At 38.5% G+C, this 20897-nt stretch overlaps 1 protein-coding gene across 1 annotated transcript in view; it reads right to left on the bottom strand.

Annotated features, from left to right (window-relative positions):
- The window catches only part of LOC144963342 (uncharacterized), a 58479-nt gene that overhangs the window by 27654 nt on the left and 9928 nt on the right, over positions 1-20897 (bottom strand). The window contains exon 3 of the mRNA XM_078897287.1: positions 2392-2515. Coding sequence (XP_078753413.1) covers positions 2392-2515 — 124 coding nt within the window. The remainder of the gene's footprint in view (positions 1-2391; positions 2516-20897) is intronic.

Genomic DNA, 20897 nt, shown 5'->3' with positions numbered 1-20897 from the left:
CCGCCACATATTGGCTAACGGTTAAAGGGGTTGAAAATAGAGGCTTTTAAGGACAAAATTGAAGACCATTCCGCCACATATTGGCTAACGGTTAAAGGGGTTGAAAATAGAGGCTTTTAAGGACAGAATCAAAGACTATTCCGCCACACCAAATAAATTATCGACTAACGGATAAAGGGTTAAGAAAGGACATTTAAGTCATAAGTCGAAGAAGCTCATTCTCCAACACAACAACATTATCGACTAACGACTAACGGTTAAAGGGTTAAGAACAGAGAGTATTATAATAGATTTGCTGAAGTGTCTTTGTTCCTATTTCTCTTAATAATTGTGCTCTGCTCGTCCGGATGACATCAAGCCATACAAATTTGATGCCGAACGGGCGACCCGACGATTTGGCTTACGGCCAAACTGTCAAGGGAACGTTTTGATTTGGACAGAAAGGAAGGAATTAACAGACGGGTTTAATTAACTCTTTACAGGCGCTGTTCGATGTGTCTCTAACGCAGTTACTAGTGACTAATATTATCATGTTATGCTAGCTTATAACACTGTCAAGATAAGATTGCTTTCATTTGGACAGAAAGGAAGGATTACAGGCGAGTTTAACCCTTTATAGTTCGATTTTAGTCTAACCTGGAATCGTGGATAGCTCATACGGTAGATTCACGCTCTCACCGGCCAGGCGGAGTTGTCGTACCAATAAGGTCGCGGGTTCAAACCCCGATCACCGCCGCTAAATTTTTTTATTCTCTATTGTCTTCTGGCACTCTCCTACTCACTTCATCTCTTGTTATTAAATACCATAATATGCTATCTTTATTTACTGTGAATGGAACGTTTTGATTTGGACCGAAATAATATATGATTTACAGACGGGTTTAACCGTAGCCATCGTTATGTTATAGATAGAATGCGCTTGGCCAAGGAGTTCACAACATTGCCATCCGGAAGTATAACGGACCAACACACAAACCATGTGTAACCATGAACTTTTATAGTCTGGTTAATACAGTTTAGTGAGAACAACTCACAAACGCGGATGGCAAAAACAATAACAAAGGCCTGAGTGACGTCATCTTCGAACTATCTATAGCCTGATACTGAAATCCAAAAGGACTGGCAGTTTGACGTCATTATTAGTTTTTTTGCACCGCCTGGTGAGTTGTCGTTAATAGAGCTCATCGAAACAAGTTATTTCATTGGTTGAACAATTGAATACAACTCACGATTTGTTTTCTTTTGTGGCAAAAGACTGGCATTTTGACGTCATTTTTTGGTCAGTATCAGGCCATAACTTTACGAAGGCCACGGTTTAACCCTTTATCCTTTGAAGGACGAGTTTTCTGGTCAAAATTTTAAATAATACGTGATCTTCCAGTGTGTACGCATTGCAGTTATAACAAACTATAGATAAAGTAACAGGAGAAAATAATATGATTTGAAATAATGAATTAATTTGTCTCGCCCTAAAAGGGTTAAAGTTAGTGACGGTTGTTAGGGTAGCTAAGACTAAGTCACAGGGGAGCAGGGGAACCTTGAAGCGTGACGCGGAGTCAAAGAACCAAAGAACCAGGTTTTTTAAAAACAAAATTACGTCTATTTTTTCTATTTTCTTCGTGTCTGGGAATGACTTACATTGAAAACACACTAACTAGATTTCTCTTACCATTGTTTCCGTATGTCCCTATTGGTTTGGGGGGAAATGTTGAATAGAGTCATTTGAAATTGAGCTACTAATTGGTCTTATAGATAGAATGACGTTGACGTCACTCGGGTCTTTGTTATTGTTATAATTTGCCATCCATGTTTATGATTAATTGTCTCTGTCCGAGAAAATTGTAATAACGCCTAACAGGCGTCCTACATGTTAAATGTTGCTGTTGGCCAGGGACCCTTGTAAAGCGCTTTGAGCATGTTTAGTGGATATTGCGCTATATAAAAGCTCAATTTTTTCTCTCACTTAACTGTATTATTAAGACTATAAAAGTTCATGGTTACACAGAGTTGTGTGTGTGTGTTGGTCCGTTATACTTCCGGATGGCAATGTTGTGAGTTTCTCAGGATTTCGTCAATCGATAACGCATAGGTCCTGGGATCGAGCCTCACTCGGCGTGTAGTTGAGTTATTGGAAAAGACTCTTTCCTCACATTCTCTCATCGTACTCAGGTGCAAAAGGAGTACCTGGCCGTTAACAGCGTTGACTTTGTCGGGAAAAAATTGTAATATCGCCTAACAGGCGTCATGTCTCGTGATACATGTTACGTGTTGCTGTTGGCCAGGAACTCCTTGTAAAGCGCTTTGAGCACGTTTAGTGGATATTGCGCTATATAAAAGCTCAAGTTTAGAGGCAGTTTTTATTGGATAAAGGTGGATAAAGCTAGGACGAACCTGTATTCTGTCCTCTGGTAGGCTGGTCTTCATGGCAAGAATTTCCCTGGTTTGAACATCCGGGTAATGGGCGTCTTTGAAAGCTTTCTCCAGCTCGTCCAGTTGGTAACTGGTAAAGATAGTCCTGTTAAAAAAACAAAACAAAACAAAATGACACACTTCATAATTTGATTTGAAAGGATTCAATAGTCTGATGTCACGTCCGCCCAGCAACGAGCAGCTTGGTTCTAAACAAAGGAAATTGGTATTTTTCATTCTTCATGCTGGCTAGAACTTTTTCACATGTCATGTGATCAGAATGTATTAAAGTCAAAACATGATCAGATTTATAATGTTTTTCTATTCTGGATACACTTTTATACTCGTCGGAGAAGTCTTTCATAAGGGCGTCCGCCAATGTTCCGAAAGTTTAGATCAGCTACTAAGTTATTACGAGGGAAGTGACGTCACGACTGTTGAACACTATTTGCATCGCTTTAAAAACCAAAATGAATTGGAAAACGCGTGGAACACACACACATACACACACACACACACACACACACACTGGCCATTATACAACATAATGAGCTGGTTAAAACTGTAGTCGTTTTTGTTCTTTTTGAGATGTTCCATCCATAAGAAAAATTGAAATGTAAACTTTATTTGTTATTATTGTGTATCCAATTAAAAAAAAAATCCCTTTATTCATCCCATAGGGGAAATTTTTCTGTAGGGTCTATTCCAAGGGATGACTGGAATAACTAAGGCGTTAGCCGCAGTGCACCGCCGCAAATTGAGCTAGGGCGAGGTGTATTTGCTCAAGGCCACACATGACAGCGCAACGGCGGGTGATCGAACTCGGTATACCTTCCGGGTACGAACCAAAGACCGTACCGCTGAGCCACGCTGTCCCATAATGGCACAAGAGTTCCCCTAGATTTGCGTGAATTTGAAATATGATAAAATAATAGACCGAATGAGAAATTTTAGGGGAAATAATCCTCAATATCTCAAACTGGAGAAAAACGGAGTTTATGAGTTTTATAAAACCACACTTCATTTTGAAAGGGCAAATTGCCATCGCTTTAAAGTAGTAGTAGTAGTAGTAGTAGTAGTAGTAGTAGTAGTAGAAGTAGTAGTAGTAGTAGTAGTAGTAGTAGTAGTAGTAGTAGTAGTAGTAGTAGTAGTAGTAGTAGTAGCGTATGGCTACACCTCCAGATTATGTTTGTCGATCCATGATGTCAGGTCATCTCCGGCTTCAAAGATTGTTTCGTACCCCCCTTCTAATTTTGTTACTGGGCATTGCAGGACCAGATGATCGATGGTTTGACGTGCCCCTTTGCAGTATTGGCAGATTGATGAGTCAATGAGTCTCCATCGAAAGAGACTTTCTTTGCTACGACCATGGTTGGTTCTAAGTCGTTTCGCAGTGACCAAGTGTTTTCTTTTTGCTGTTTTAAAGTCAGGAAGACTTCGCTTTAAAAACCAAAATGAAATGGAAAATGTGTCGAACACACACAAACACACAATGGTGAGCGATTTTTACAACAAGCATAATTGGATATTGATTTTAGAATAAAACAAACATCAAAACATCAAAACATTCAAGTATTTATATTGCGCAATGTCCACTAAACGTGCTCAAAGCACGTGACAAGGGGTACCTAACCAATCAGCACGCAGGATTACGACATGACCTCTGCCTCTGGTAGGCGATATTGCAATTCTATTTCGACGGGGACAACGTTGTTGACAGTCAGGTGGTCAGGTACTCATTGAACGGTGGGTTAATTTGAGTGAGTGACGGATTCAACTTTGCGAGATACGAGCCCGGGGCTTACGGTTCGAAGGCGAGTGCCATACCACATGACCACAAAGCTCACTCTGAAATAATACCGTTTTTAGACGATTGGTAACAAGTAAAAATAAATTCCCTTTATTCATCCCTAAGGGGGAGTTTTTCTTTAGCGTCTATTCCAAGAGAAGACTGGAATAGCCGAGGCGTCAGCCGCAGTGCAGCGATGAAAAGTGATCTAAGGCAAGGTGACTTTGTTCAAGGCCACACAAGGTGACTTTGTTCAAGGCCACACAGCACGACGGGTAGCAGTCGAACTCGGTACATTTCGGGTACGAAGCAAAGACCATACCGCTGAGCCACGCTGCCCCATAAGTAAAATGTTAGAAATCCAATATATTTGATTGTGAAAGCAATCTTCAAACAGTTAAAATCGCAAGAAAAATTTCAAATTGATTTTAAAAAATGATTTTTCGGTTAATTCGTGAACAGATTGATTTGTATGTTTGTTGATGTGAGACTAGTAATCTCACAATCTTGTTTTTATCTTTTATTCTCACAATTTCTTTGTTTGCTTTCTGTTCAAATCAACTTTAACTCAACTCAGGTGTGAATGAAGCCCGACGGTAGGCAGTGAAAGGTAGTATTAGAGTTAGTACAAAAAAAAGACGCGTAACGAGCGACTTACAAAGTATAAAATGGAAGTTTGTTTCCTTATAATAGCTTATAGGGAATGAGATTAGCGGAAGAGTAGCGTCCCTTGATTGGACGTCACCCATAGTCTGTGACGTCACCGGCGGAAAAGTTATTAGAGAGAGAACGTCATGTTGGTTGTGCGCATGCGTCTCTCGTGCTCGCGGAGAGGACGAGAGGCGCATGCGCACAACCAACATGACGTTCTCTCTCTAATAACTTTTCCGTCGGTGACGTCACAGACTATGGGTGACGTCCAATCAAGGGACGCTACTCTTCCGCTAATCTCATTCCCTATAGCCACTCCAAGCAACTAGATCTACCTACCTATGGAAACTTACACAACTTTTAATTTCAAACGGTTATTGTAAACCATGCTATTTTCCTCTTGACTTTTAAGCCTATTGATGACGACAGCTTACAATTAATGACTTTTTTGATACTAACACTGACATTGTCCATTGTCATCAAATGTCAAATTAATGGGTCAATTGACTTCTTAATAGTGGAACTTTCATTCATCGCAGACACTTGATTTTAAACAATCCCATTAGAATATTACAGCTCGTTTAAAAAAACGAGTCCCTGAACTATTGTACCTACTCTGAAAAAAAAAAAACGCCAACAAAACACGTATTGAAAAATTTGACCAGAAAACTCGTCCTTCAAATATCAATGTATTAAAATGACCCTTGTCTTCACAAAAAAAAACCAACAAAAAACCTCTCAAACCTGGGACTTCGCGAAGATGAGGGTAAGTCCAATCAATCAAAATTAAAAGGATTAGTTTTGGCCATAATTTCAAAAACATGTTTTGTTTTTTTCAGAGAGCGACAATAATGATATTACAGCTCTAAAATCCAGATTTTTGTCACTATTTATGAATACATTTAAAATTTACGCACACAGGGAAAAAAAGACCAAAAGAAATTAAACCATTTACGCTCAGCCGTACCAAACTGCAGTAATGTATTTTGTCCAGAAAAATGTTAATATTTTTAATAATGGAAATTTCATTTAACTCACTCAATCCTAGAGATTTTTGCTACTTGGAAATTGGAAATATGTATTAAAAATGAGCATGTTTATAGAGAGTTTTATTCAACTACCATTAACATGTAAAAACCAAAACTATTACGCTTTGATACTACGCCTGTAATTTGTCTCAGAAAAATGTAATAAATAGGCATGGGGTAAAAGTAACCCGGGTAAACTACGGTTATAGTCAGTGTTAGGGTTGAGTGAGTTAAAGCGATCACTTGATTTAACACAATCGGCTTGGTACTGACAGCTCGTTAAAGCCACGATTCTCTACGGACATAATAGTTCTGAAAACCTTTTTGTCATTTTTTACGATGACATTAAAAATCTGTCCACACAAGAAACGAGACCAAAGGAAATCAAAGCAACATTAAAATGCAGAGTCTTCACTGAAAAAAAAAAACAACACATTTTAATCATTATTTTCATCAAAAAAAATTTCCTCTTATAACAATAGCATTCTTTATAGTGAAAATTTCATTTAATAGCCAAATGAAAAGGTATTTTGACACATTAAGGTCGGTATTTATGTATCTAAAAACAGAAAAAAGCAATGAAATAAAGAGGCGTGAGATGATAAAAACCTATTATAAGAACTGTTTTGATCATCTCACTTTGACAATTATTTCCTAGTATGTCAAATCTGGATATTTGTTTGGAAGAAATCAGAAACCCATTAAATTTTGTAGACAATTTGAATTGTTTTACTTGATCTTTTATTTTTAAAAGGGTAGTTAACCCTTTTTACGGACTTGGCTTGACTTAGGCCCTCAACCCCAGTCAGATCATAGGCCATCCATGATGCTTCACCAATTGACTCTTCCTTGAGCTGTTTTCTCAACCTGGTTCCGTGTGTATGCGCCCCTCGTTGCTTCCTTCGACGCTTGACTTTGGCCCTCAACCCCAGTCAAATCATAGGCCATTGATGATGCTTCACCATTTGACTCTTCCTTGGGCGTTCTCAACCTGCTTCCATGTGTATCCACCCTTAGTTGCTTCCTTCGACGTCCTCGGTCGTTTGACTTAATTAAGCTTTTAGCCCCTATCGGATCATAAACCATCGATGATGCTTCGCAATTGCCAAGAACATAAAGAACCGCAGCAAACGGGTCCCGAATCAGTCTTTGGAGCACGGTGTCCGCAAGGTATACCGTACAATTTTGGGTTCGGTATCTGCGGAGGAGTCGGATTGGACATCCACGTTCAGTCCTCGAGAGGTGGGTGCTGCCATTAGCGATGTAAAGAACGGCAAGGCAGCATGGATAGACTGCGTATATCCCGATATGGTGACACATCTTGGCCTCCAGGGCACGGGCCTGGCTGGCAGATGCAATGTCTGACGTCCTTGCATAAAGAAAGCTTCCACAAGTATGGACTCATGCTAAGATAGTTGTCACCCCGAAGCCAGGGAAACCGGCGAGGGAGGCCGACAGTTACAGACACTTCTGAGCTGCCTATACTAACTTTTGGAATGTGTTCTATTGAATCGATGGGGGCCGGTCCTAGACGCCGCCCTTCCCCCGAGCAGAGTGGCTTCAGGGAAGGGAGATGCACCACGGATTAGGTCATTGCCCTTACAGAGCATATCGAAAGGAAACAGCAAACTGGTCCTGTATTCATAGACCTATCAGCGGCGTACGGTACGGTCTGGTGCGAAGGATTAATGCTCAAACTTGCAAAGATCATAAGGTGCAAAAAGACCTTGAAGTTGTTCTCTTCAATCTTAGAAGAAAGACAATTCCATGTCGCACTGGTTTTTTTTTGTTTTTTTTTTTGTTACCAAACTGATTTTTTTAAAAGCCCGTAATTTTGCGGGAAAGAGTCTACATTTTAACTTTTAAAATTTTAATTTTGTAATTTGCTTACAGTAAATGATTGAGGGGAGATTAAAACTAAAACTGAATATCTAAAAATAAAACGAGCTTAACCCCACAGGGAAAGTGAGTGTCAGATAGAGAGTCACAATTCTAATGTAATCTTGTGATATATTTAAGCAATATCGATCTATCAAATCTAAATACAAATTGAAAAATTATTTATTTAGATGCGACACGCTTACATAAAATCTACGAATCGAATAGAGTGTTAAGCATGCTTTGAGGGTGACAATGGATGAAACGGAAAGTCTGTTAACAAACTGATTCTTCCGATTGAATAGATAGATAAAATATAATGGGGTCAGCCATGAGCTAAACCATGTTCTTTTGTTGACAAATTTATTCTTTCGATTGAACAGATAAAATGAAATTAGTTCACCCAAATTGCTTTATGTCCTTAATAATTAAAATTCGGGAGGAAACGTTTTACAAACCTGGAATAATACCGATTAAGTTAAACGAACACATCGATGGTCGGCGGATCGAACCTCTGAAGTCTCGATTTTCACGATCAGCGGATCAAACCTCTGAAATCTCGATTTTCACGATCAGCGGATCAAACCTCTGAAGTCTCGATTTTCACGATCAGCGGATCAAACCTCTGAAGTCTCGATTTTCACGATCAGCGGATCAAACCTCTGAAATCTCGATTTTCACGATCAGCGGATCAAACCTCTGAAGTCTCGATTTTCACGATCAGCGGATCAAACCTCTGAAGTCTCGATTTTCACGATCAGCGGATCAAAATTCTAGAGTCTACATAATATGAGCTTTGCGCACCATGTTTTATTTGACATGAGATGTCTGAATCGCCCAAAATTAAATAAAACACGGTGCGCAGAGCATGTAAGGAATTCAGAGTTTTGATGTGCTGATCGTGAAAATCGGGACTTCAGAGGTTTGATCCGCCGATCGTGAAAATCGGGACTTCAGAGGTTTGATCCGCCATCGTGAAAATCGGGACTTCAGAGGTTTGATCCGCCATCGTGAAAATCGGGACTTCAGAGGTTTGATCCGCCATCGTGAAAATCGGGACTTCAGAGGTTTGATCCGCCATCGTGAAAATCGGACTTCAGAAGTTTGATCCGCCGATCGTGAAAATCGGACTCAAGGTTTGATCCGCCGACCATCGACATTACAATATACACATGCCACTCTTGCAGGTAAAAGCCAATCTACCACTCGACTAAAACCAATAAATGACCAATCGCAATGCCATGGAGATTGTCTAAATAATCATTTGAGTCAACGTGTGATCAAATTGCCCATAATATTGTAAAAAAAAAAAGTTTGCAAGTTATTAATATTTCATTACAAATAGCTTTATCATAATTTGGGCGGGGGGGGGGGGGGGGGGGGGGGGGGGGGGGGGGGGGGGGGGGCTAAGTGGCCGAGTGGTTAAGGCATTGCACTGTGATCCGGTATGGTCCCGGGTTCGAGCCCCGCTTCAGGCACTTTGTTTTTTTTTCCTTCAGCAAGATTATTAACCCCCACTTTGCTCACTTGGACAACCTGGGGGATTCCTGTTGACGTCAGACATTATGTTTGACGGATTATATTAATAATAATAATGCTGAAAACTTATATAGCGCTATAACTCCGAGACACCAGACTCTAAGCGCTTAAATTACAAATTACTTTGGCTGAAACATACTCATTTATACACACAAGCACACAGACACACACACATACACACACACACAACACAACACACAACACAAACTAAACCTATCTTGCTTCTCATACCATCTACTAAAATCGAAACAAATATGTTTTAAGCGAATTCAGGATTATCAATGATGATTCGTCTGTTTTGTTGATAAAGGGGAAACCCGAAACGTTCACAGTATCTGTCTTCGTCTAATAAATTATTGAAGCTTACTTACAATTCAAAACTTATCGTTAATATTTTTTTTCTTCTGAAAAACTAAACAAAACGCCCTATAAATATTTTGGCCAGAACTACAAATAGTGAACAGTTTAAACCAGCCTCCTCTTAACAAAAACTCTCAAACTTGGGACTGCTGAAATGTGGTTTTACAGAAGGATGACGAGGATAAGCTGGAGGAAAGGAAGAGCAAATAACAGCATACTGGAAGAGCTGGAAATCATACCAGAACTACTAAAGGAGAAAACTAAATATTTTTGGGTCACATATGCCGAAACCGATGCACCCTAATGAAAGATGTATGCAGTACATGGGGACGTTGGAGGGCAAACGAAGAAGAGGAAGACCAAGGTCTCTTTATATAAAAAAAGTAAAATTAAAAAAAGTTATGTCCTGTCCTACATGTTAAATGTTGCTGTTGACCAGGGACCTCTTGTAAAGCGCTTTGAGCACGTTTAGTGGATATTGCGCTATATAAAAGCTCAATTTAAAGTAAGTAAGTAAGTAAGTAAGTAAGTAAGTAAGTAAGTAAGTATGGTTTGAAAGCTTTTGACAAGACGAGGGACCAATTCATCGCCCATATTTAAAGGAAGATTTTTCTGGCCAAATTAAAAAAAAGTTTTCTATTTTATTTTTTCTTAATGACAGAGCACAACAGCCCATTCCACAGATTTGTACTCATGACATCACCTCATTCTCAGTCAACCAATTACCCGAAAAACCGTTACAAACCAAAACAGTGCATTACCAGTTCCTACCCATCTAATTAATAAATTATGAAAGCGATGGAACCAATCAGCATTACTATCGATCACCATTGTCACCGTTACAAGCGTTTATCTACCTTTTTCCATCCCTACTCTCCACTGCTTTACACTACCTCTCCCCCCCCCCCCCCCCTCCTCCTCCCCACCCCACACGTCTCGATCCAGTCATCATTAACAAACCATCGATCATGTGACGAGGTACCCAAACGACCCCACTTTTATCATTAGCATCTCCAAAGCTGTGTTGACATTAGCATTAATAAGGCATTTATTTAGAACCGATCTCTGTCTGATCAAAATCTATTGGGATAATAATAGATATGTCTGCTGTCTATAAAATTCTCTTTATCTATCACTTCCTCAACCTCACACCACCGTTTATCTCTCTCTCTCTCTATCTCTCTATCTCTCTCTCTCTCTCTGTCAAAGATACTGGGTACGAAACTCTCTCTCTCTCCTCTCTCTCTCTCTCTCTCTCTCTCTCTCTCTCTCTCTATATATATATATATATATATATATATATATATATATTATATTATATATTTCCAATTTTCACGTCATTTAGTTCACAGTTGTTGGATTTGTAACCGACCCTATCTCGGACACTCACAGTGACACACACACACACACAACATACACACACACACACACACAGACAAACACCCTCTCTTTCTCCCCCCCCCCCCCCCCCTCCCTTTCCATCTCTCATTAAGCCATTGTCATTTCATTTGTATCAGTCCCCAGTCAGACACTCAAAGTGACACAAACACACACACAGACACACACACACACACACACACACACACACACTCTCTCTATCTCTCTTTCTCTCTCTCGTTCCCTCCCTCTCTCCCTCCCACCTCCCTATATCTCATTAGTCCATTGTTTCATTTGTATCGGTCCCCAATCGTCGGACACTCACAGTGACTCTCTCTCTCTCTCTCTCCATTTCCCTCCCTCCCCCCTCTCTCTCTCCCTCCCTCTCTCTCTCTCTTTATATATATATAAATATATATATATCTATATATATATATATATATATATATATATATATATCTCCCTCTCTCTCGCTCTTTCATTCCCCCTCCCGTATATCATTAGTCCATTGTTGCTTCTTTTGTATCAGTTCCCAATCGCACACTCAGAGTGACTCTCTCTCTCTCTCTCTCCATCTCCCTCTCTCCATCTCCCTCCCTCCCTCTCTCTCCCCCTCCCTCTCTCTATTTATATATCTAAATATATATCTCCCCCCCTCTCTCTCTCTCTCTCTCTCTCTCCTCTCCCTCCTCTCTTTCCTCCCCCCTCCCATATCTCACTAGTCCATTGTTGCTTCATTTGTATCAGTCCCCAATCGGACACTCTCTCTCTCTCTCTCTCTCTCTCTCTCTCTCTCTCTCTTCCATTTCCCTCCCCCCCTCTCTCTCCCTCCCTCTCTCTCTTTATATATATAATATATATATATATATATATATATATATATATATTCTCCCTCTCTCTCGCTCTTTCCTTCCCCCTCCCGTATATCATTAGTCCATTGTTGCTTCTTTTGTATCAGTTCCCAATCGCACACTCACAGTGACTCTCTCTCTCTCCCTCTCTCCATCTCCCTCTCTCCATCCCCCTCCCTCCCTCTCTCTCCCCCTCCCTCTCTCTATTTATATATCTAAATATATATCTCCCCCCCTCTCTCTCTCTCTCTCTCTCTCTCTCTCTCTCTCTCTCCCTCTCTCTCTCTTTCCTCCCCCCTCCCATATCTCACTAGTCCATTGTTGCTTCATTTGTATCAGTCCCCAGTCGGACACTCACAGTGACAATTCGAGTCGATCCATTAACCAATCAATTAACGTTTTTCCCCTCTGATAGATCTCGTGTTAGCTTCACATCGTTGTCATTTCTTTAACCCCTCTACAGCGGGACAAAGTTTCTTTAAAAATTAAGAATATAGATAGTATGCGCTTGGCTAAGAAGCTCATAACATTGCCATCCGGAAGTATAACGGACCAACACACAAAACTATGTGTAACCGTGAACGTTTATAGTCTGGTTCATACAGTTTAGTGAGAAGTACTCATAAATGTGGATGGCAAAAACAATAACAAAGACTTGATTGACGTCATCTTCGTTCTATCTATAGATAGTTCGAAGATGACGTCACTCAGGTCTTTGTTATTGTTTTTTGCCATCCGTGTCCATGAGTAATGCTCACTGAACAGTATTAACCTGACTATAAACGTTCATGGATACACACAGTTTTGTATGTTGGTCCGTTATACTTCCGGATGGCAATGTTATGAGCTTCTTAGCCAAGCGCATAGTATCTAAGCAAGATTTTATAAAGAGAAACATCTACATAACCAACACACTTCGTGGCGTTTGTGTGTGTTAAACCCGTGATCTCAAAAAGTCGGGGAGAGAGAAGGCGCTAGTTAGACTAAGGTTTGAAGCGACTTTTTTTTTTGGGTAGTCGTGGATAGCTCATACGGTAAAGTCACGATATCCCCGGTCAGGCGGAGTTGTCGTACCAGTAAGGTCGCCGGTTCGAGCCCCCATCGCCGCCGCGAAGTTTTTATTCTCTGTTGTCTTCTGGCACTTTCCTACTCTCTTCACTTCTTGTGTTAACATCTACATAATCAGCTCAAAGAGCTTGACATGGGTTCCAAGACAAAAGCAAAACTGAACACGTAGGGCGAGGCATGCCGTCTGTAAGGGCAACATCATTTTCGAAATTTGACATAGACAGGTAATAAACAAAAATTGAATATAACTGCTTCAAAAAAGAACAAAATACCAAACACGGAACGTTTCGGGCTCAAAACCCTTCTTCAGCCAACAAAAAAAAAATACAAAACAGAAAAACAAAACAAAACAGACAAAACAATAGAGACATAAATACTCGTACATTACTAAATTCCAGATAGACGACAGAGATAGTTTTCTCCGTGTTTGGAATTTTGTCCTAGTTGGAAGTTGTTATATTCATAATTTGAGTTTATTACTTTTTACAGTCCACAGCTTCTAGCAGCCTTGTATATCACATAGACAGGCACTCATTTTACACATGACTGATATGAGAGAATAATATTAGCGAAATTCCTCTATTTTTTATTTTGGTGTCGCCAGAGTAAAACTTACTTTAATCAGGCACAGCAGAATTGATGTCGAATGTCATACCACGATACTAACCATAATTTCTTCTGCTATCTAATATGTGACCCTTCGCCTCAAAACGGTATGAAGTCGGGATGGTTAAGATGTTGAAAATTGAATTTATAGCCAGAAATATCAGACTTGTGTTGAGTTTGTATGTTTTATTGAGGAGAATGGATATCATATTTTAGGATACTAATGCCAACCACTTATATTTTTGACCAGTTTAACATTTAATTCGGCTTTTAAGCATATGGTTCGTTCCGACATAATACCGTTTTCAGACGATGACTTGATTAACCACCCTAACCGTTTTCGCTTCGACACATAGCAAAAGCGATACAACTTTCTACTCATACCAAGTCCAATTACCATTATTATTACACACTTCTTTCTTGTTGAAAAGCCGAAAAAAAAAAAAAAAACAAAAACAAAAACAAAAACAAACCAAACCAGGAAAGAAGGCAAGATGAAGTCCTGGGTTCGAACTACAATGTCAGCATTTCAATTTTTTTTCTCCCCTCGCAAGAAATTTATCCCACACCATGTGGCGCTGCATTGCGGATGACGCTTGTGTTATTTCAATCTCTATCAATAGATAGATCATACATTTCTGAATTGACTCTTGGTATGCGTATAGTAGGGATGTGATGCAGTTGGAACTCTAACACCGCTAAGTAGGGTTAAAAATCCGATTTACATTCTGAAATTACCGCCATTACTCCCCCACCCCTCCTTCTCACCCAACCCCTGCCGCCTTTTAAAATCTCAATCAACCATCTACTTAATTAAACTGAGGGAGGTGAAATTAATTCATTAACCAGTTTACTGCCGTATTCTGTTAAAAACACATATTTTAAAATTTAGCCAGAAAACTCGGTCCTTCAAATATCGATCTATTGAAATGACCCTCATCTTGGCAAAAAAATATACTCGAACCTGGGACCTCGCGAAGTGTTAATTAAAGTCCCAGGTTTGTGAGTTTTTGTCAAGACGAGGGTCATTTAAATCGATAAATATTTGAAGGACGATTTTTTTCTGGCCAAATTTTAAAATACGTGTTTTTCCAGAGTGGCATGGCAGTTAAAACTTGTTAAGATCAACGCTCGTCACTGCAACCAATTTTTGCAGGGCCATTGTCACATCCCTATTATGGCCCTATTGTGTACCGTGTAGAACGTAGACTAGAACACACCCAGTCGTAATGTAATGTGTTGTGTTGCTGGTGAATCAATCACATTTTATTTATTTCTCTTCGACACTCGATTCAACAACAATAAAAAATAATAGACTTCCATTAATTGAATTAGAATCCAAATTAATTGTTAACAGTTTTTAATTGTCTCCCTTGAATAATTTAGATCAATTTTGTCGTACTCTGGAAAAAAAAACTCATATTTGAAAATTTGGCCAGAAAACTCGTCCTTCAAATATCGATCTATTTAAATTATCTTCGTCTTGACCAAAACTCTTAAACCTGGGATTTGATGTAAGCCTTCTCGAAGTCCCAGGTTTGAGATTTTTGTTGTTGTTGCCAAGATGAGGGTCATTTAAATCGATCGATATTTGAAGGACGAGTTTTCTGGCCAAATTTTCACATATGTTGTTTTCCAGACTACAGCAGAATTCATGTTAGCTAGACAATTTTTTGTTGTTATTTCACCGATTTCAAACATTCTGTCTCTCTCTTTTTAACTAATAGATAAGATCACCTATACAGTAAATGTCCATGGATTTGCCGTGAACAATATCATTATAGTATTCTTATACCCCGACGTTTGGAAATTCGAATAGACTCCCAATGCGGCTGCGCGCGCACGACCTTGGGACCCGTTTCAATCAATCAATATTTGAAGGACGAGTTTTCATGCCAGATGTTTTTATTGTGATTTTTTTTCAGGTCAATGTAGCCAGGTATGATGCTTGGATGAAGAGCCCGCATGTAAACCGCATTGACATCCGATTTAGAGAATCAATGAGAATTATAACAGGATGTCACAAGTCATCTCCTACTCAGAGGCTCCCAACACTGAGCGGCATTGCACCACCAAGTCTGAGACGACAAGACGCTAATCAAAGGATGCATGCAAGAATTGATGAAGCTACAGATAACACTCCTCTAGAAATAATCATAAAGGAGGCACGTTCAACAACACGACTCAAATCGAGAAGATCTTTCAACCTAAAAAAAAATGGCAGAGTGAAGGAGAACTGGAGAGAAATGTGGAACAGGGAAACACCAAGAGGAGGAAACATCATAAAAGATCCCACTAAAAGAATACCTGCATTCCATAACGCTAGGAAATATTGGGTTTCCTCATATCGCCTCTTAATAGGACATGACAGAATTGCATCAAATATGTGCAGATGGAAACTTGAGAACATTGATGCCTGCTGGAAATGTCAGGCAGCTCCAGAGACCATTGATCACATCGTCCTCCACTGTCCAGTTACTAAACTTGAAGATGGTTATGAAACAGTCCTTAGGCAGAGGAAGACTTTCGAAGTTGGTGGTTTGACGAAATGAATTTGGAGGTACTACTACTACACTACTACTACTACTACTACTACTACTACTACTAACTACTACATACTCTACTACTACTACTACTACTACTACTACTACTCTACTACTACTATACTACTACTACTACTACTACACTACTACTACTACTACTATACTACTACTACTACTACTACTACTACTACTACTACTACTACTACTACTACTACTACTACTACTACTACTACTACTACTACTACTACTACTACTACTACTACTACTACTACTACTACTACTACTACTACTACTACTACTACTATACTACTACTACTACTACTACTACTACTACTACTACTAATCTACTATACTACTACTACTACTACTACTACTACACTACTACTACTACTACTAACTACACTACTACTACTACTACTACTACTACTACTACTACTACTACTACTATACTATTACTACTACTACTATACTACTACTACTACTACTACTACTACTACTACTACTACTACTACTACTACTACTACTGCTACTACTAATACTACTACTACTACTACTACTACTACTACTACTACTACTACTACCACTACTACTACTACTACTACTACTACTACTACTAGCTACTACTACTACTACTACTACTACTACTACTACTGCTACTACTACTACTACTACTACTACTACTATACTACTACTACTACTACTGCTACTACTAATACTACTACTACTACTACTGCTACTACTACTACTACTACTACTACTACTACTACTACTACTACTACTACTACTACTTACTACTACTACTACTACTACTACTACTACTACTACTACTACTGCTACTACTACTACTACTACTACTACTACTACTACTACTACTACTACTACTTACTACTACTTCTTCAGGTTACGGCAATGTAGCCAGGTATTCATACACACCAAGATATGACACGGAAGAAGTCACATATAATTGGTTATGTCAGTGCTCGAGCGATACGTTCTCTATCTGGTTTTTCAACAATTATCAAGCGATGATGATCATGGTCAAAACTGATTGCAAAACTCTGATCTTAGCATAAATAAAGTAACAAACAAAATAGCTTCAAAAATTAATAAAATTATATACAAAACACGGAACGTTTCGGGGATAAAGACCCTTCTTCAATCAATAACAAGAACAGTAACCGGTAATCAGAAGGTCTGAAGTTTGATCCCTAGTCGAGGTAGACTGATTTTTTGGGCATGGTTTTTTTTCTTTCTTGTATGTTTCTTTCTTGCTTTGTCTGACACCTTTCATACACACTTGTTCAGAAATGTATTGTATGTGACATCTATATTGATGATGTATTGATGCCCTTTTATGCTCTTAATTGTTTTGATATTTTGGTTGAATTGTATTTGAATGTTAAAGCGCTTTGGGGTTTCGACGAAAGGCGCTATATAAATATGCTTATTATTATTATTATTATTATTATTATTATTATTATTATTATTATTATTATTATTATTATTATTATTATTATTATTACTTACCCGTGTTACCAATTGGTGATCAGGAAACTCTGGAAAAAATGTCTGTCCCAAGGATAAAAAGCTTCATTCGAGGATGACATAGGGATTTTATCATTTTGGGTCACCAAGTCCACGGGGTTTAAATAATATTGTTACGTCGTAATCTTATTGAATGTCTAATTATAATAATAAATAGGATATTGGGGTTGGGGGGGGTATTTAAATAATAATTCGATTCACTCTTTTCCTTCCTTATACATAATCTTGAGTCACAATGACTAGGCATTCTATTTATAACAACATTAATTCGCTTCAACAGTCATGACGTCACTTCCCTCGTAATGACGCATGGTAACTTAGTAACTGGCTCTAAACTATCGGAACAATGGCGGACGAGCATAAAAGTGTATCCAGAGGAGAAAAGTATTATATATGATATTGCTTTTATTTTTTTACATTCTGATGTCATGACATATTAAATGTTCTACCATCATGAGAATAAAAAGAACCGATTTTCTTTCTTTAGAACCACGATCGCCGCCGTTGCTAGGCGACGTGACGTCAGACTATTGAATCCAGTTACAATTACAATCACGCACGGGGATGAACCGACGTGTACATATATGCAAGTCTGACATTCGAACAACCTTATGGGCCTATCTAGTTTTACATTGTTTTAATGGCAATATTTTACGTCATTTTTTTCTCTCGAGATTTCTATTACAACACTGCGCCCATAAGAATTAAGTTTCAGAACTGCAAATAAGTGCACGTCGGGATACCCGACTTCAATACATTTGAAGGCTGGTTTTCCAAAACTCATAAAGTCGATTTTTCTACTTTTTGAGATTCTCCATCCATGAGATAAATTGAAATGTAAACTTTATATTAAGCATCAAATGCTACAAACATTCCCCTAGATTTTCTGCGAATTTGAAGTTTAAATATGATAAAATAATAGACAGAATGAGAAATTGTAGGGGAAATAATTTTCAATATTTCAAAATGGGATAAAACGGCGTTAGGGAGTTTGGGAAAACCACTCTTCTTTTATATCCCGCACCTCCCAAAAAATGGTACAGTTTAACTCACTCAATCCTAGAGATTTTTTCTACTTTTCAAAATTGGAGAGAATCTATTAAAAATGAGCATGTACATAGATAGTTTTATTCGACTATCATTAACATGCACAAACTAAAAACATGAGCTTGATACTACGCGCTATAATTTGTCTCATAAAAATGTAATAATAAATAGGTATGGGGTAAAAGTAACCCGGGTAAACTACGGATATAGTCGGTGTTAGGGTTGAGTGAGTTAAACATTTCAAAATAGAGATCTAAAATATTAAGTCATGTAAGAATATCCTTGATCGGGAACTTTTTGCTTTACAATGAATGCATATAATATGACTGAGTATTCATAATATGTCAATAATAAGAATAAATAGTTTTTATAAAAAGCATATCTTCTGTCCTTTTATATGATTAATGTTCTCCTTTAAATTTTTAAAATCCATTTATGCAATGTGTACTGTATAGTAGTATAGGGAATGAGATTAGCGGAAGAGTAGCGTTCCTTGATTGGACGTCACCCATAGTCTGTGATGTCACCGGCGGAAAAGTTATTAGAGAGAGAACGTCATGTTGGTTGTGCGCATGCGTCACTCGTCCTTGCTACCGGTGAAAGCGGCTTGAGACACTTCAAAACCAAATTGACGTTCGCTGTAGGGTGACGTCCAATCAAGGGACGCTACTCTTCCGCTAATCTCATTCCCTATAGTGTTAATTATAGTTTAAATAACAATGTGAAATTTCAATATACGAAAACAGATAAAATGGACCTTTCGGGTCCCCCCTTTATCAACAAAACAAGATGAATGAAACAATACAGACAAATGAGATAATGTGCACATCACTAACATCAACATTATCGTTATATATCAACTTTGTCATAACCTCATTTCTAAAAAAATATAAAACTTCATTTCGTCACAGATCAAAATAAAGGTATTATAAAATCTAATAACTCTCTTGATAATATCAACAGGAAATATTCCTAATATAATATATTTTTATATCAACAGGAAATATTCCTAATATAATATATTTTTATATAATACAAAAATAAGATTACGTTACTAAAACTGGGATTAGATCCCGGTGACCATGAAAAATCACTGCCATTGCCAACCACTGGCAAAACACCTTTAACATTTTTTGTAATAGATTAGCAGACTTAAATGGCTTTCGGATCGGAAGGTCCTGGGTTCAGTTCAACACGGCGCATAGCTGAGTCCTTGGAAAAGACTCTTTACTCGCATTATTTCCCCATACTCAGGTGCAAAATGAGTACCATGCCTTTCACGGCGTTGTCTCCGCGGGAAAAAAATGTAATATCACCGAACAAGCGTCGTGTCTCGTCCTACATGTTAAATGTTTCTGTTGACCAGGGTTGATGTAAAGCGCTTTGAGCACGTTTAGTATATATTACAGTGAATGACATAATCAGTCGGATGGTGAAAAGGTTTGAACTGAGGTATTGCCAAGTTTAGTTAGAAGGTCAATTTTTATCCAAAATGAGTTCTTGTCATAAATAATTAAATCAACCCTTTTTGTACATCTTCGGGAAATATCTAAGCTTAATTTCAATCCTAAATATTTGTTACAGCTAATCACGTTGAAAAAAGTATGAAATTTGAGAAAAGTTGCTGGATACCTTTCCCATACCTTTCCCATGACCATAACTTCATGAAAAATCACCCAATTTACTTCAAATAAAGATTAAAATGCTCTGGGGAGCATAACATGCTTTCAAAAAATGCAAAAATAAATGCAAATCGAAAATTTCACCTTCCGACTGATTATGTCATACACTGACACATATATTGCGCACATAAAAGCTCAACTTTTAATTCTTTTTCTTGAGCATTTCTATGTATTTTGTAATATCCACCAATCGTGCTCAAAACGCTTTACCAAGGGGTCCCAGGTCAAAAGAAAGACGACATGTAGGACGAGACATGACGCCTGTAAGGTGGAATTACCGTGTTGTTTTTCCAACAGAGAGAGAGAGAGAGAGAGAGAGAGAGAGAGAGAGAGAGAGAGAGAGAGAGAGAGAGAGAGAGAGAGAGAGAGAGAGGTTAACAGTCATTTTACACCTGAGAGGACGAATATTGCGCCGCTCAGAGCGGGACTTGAACTCCAGACCCACCGATCTGAAGGCGAATGCCATACCATAATAGGATCACAAAGCCTAAAAATGTTCGTAGAATTGGACACAAATTGGATTC

This window comes from Berghia stephanieae, chromosome 1 (assembly GCF_034508935.2).
Source record: "Berghia stephanieae isolate SIO BIC M18660-M18661 chromosome 1, UCSD_Bste_1.3, whole genome shotgun sequence".
Classification (NCBI taxonomy): Eukaryota; Metazoa; Mollusca; class Gastropoda; order Nudibranchia; family Aeolidiidae; genus Berghia; species Berghia stephanieae.
This window is presented reverse-complemented; position numbering and strand designations above follow the sequence as displayed.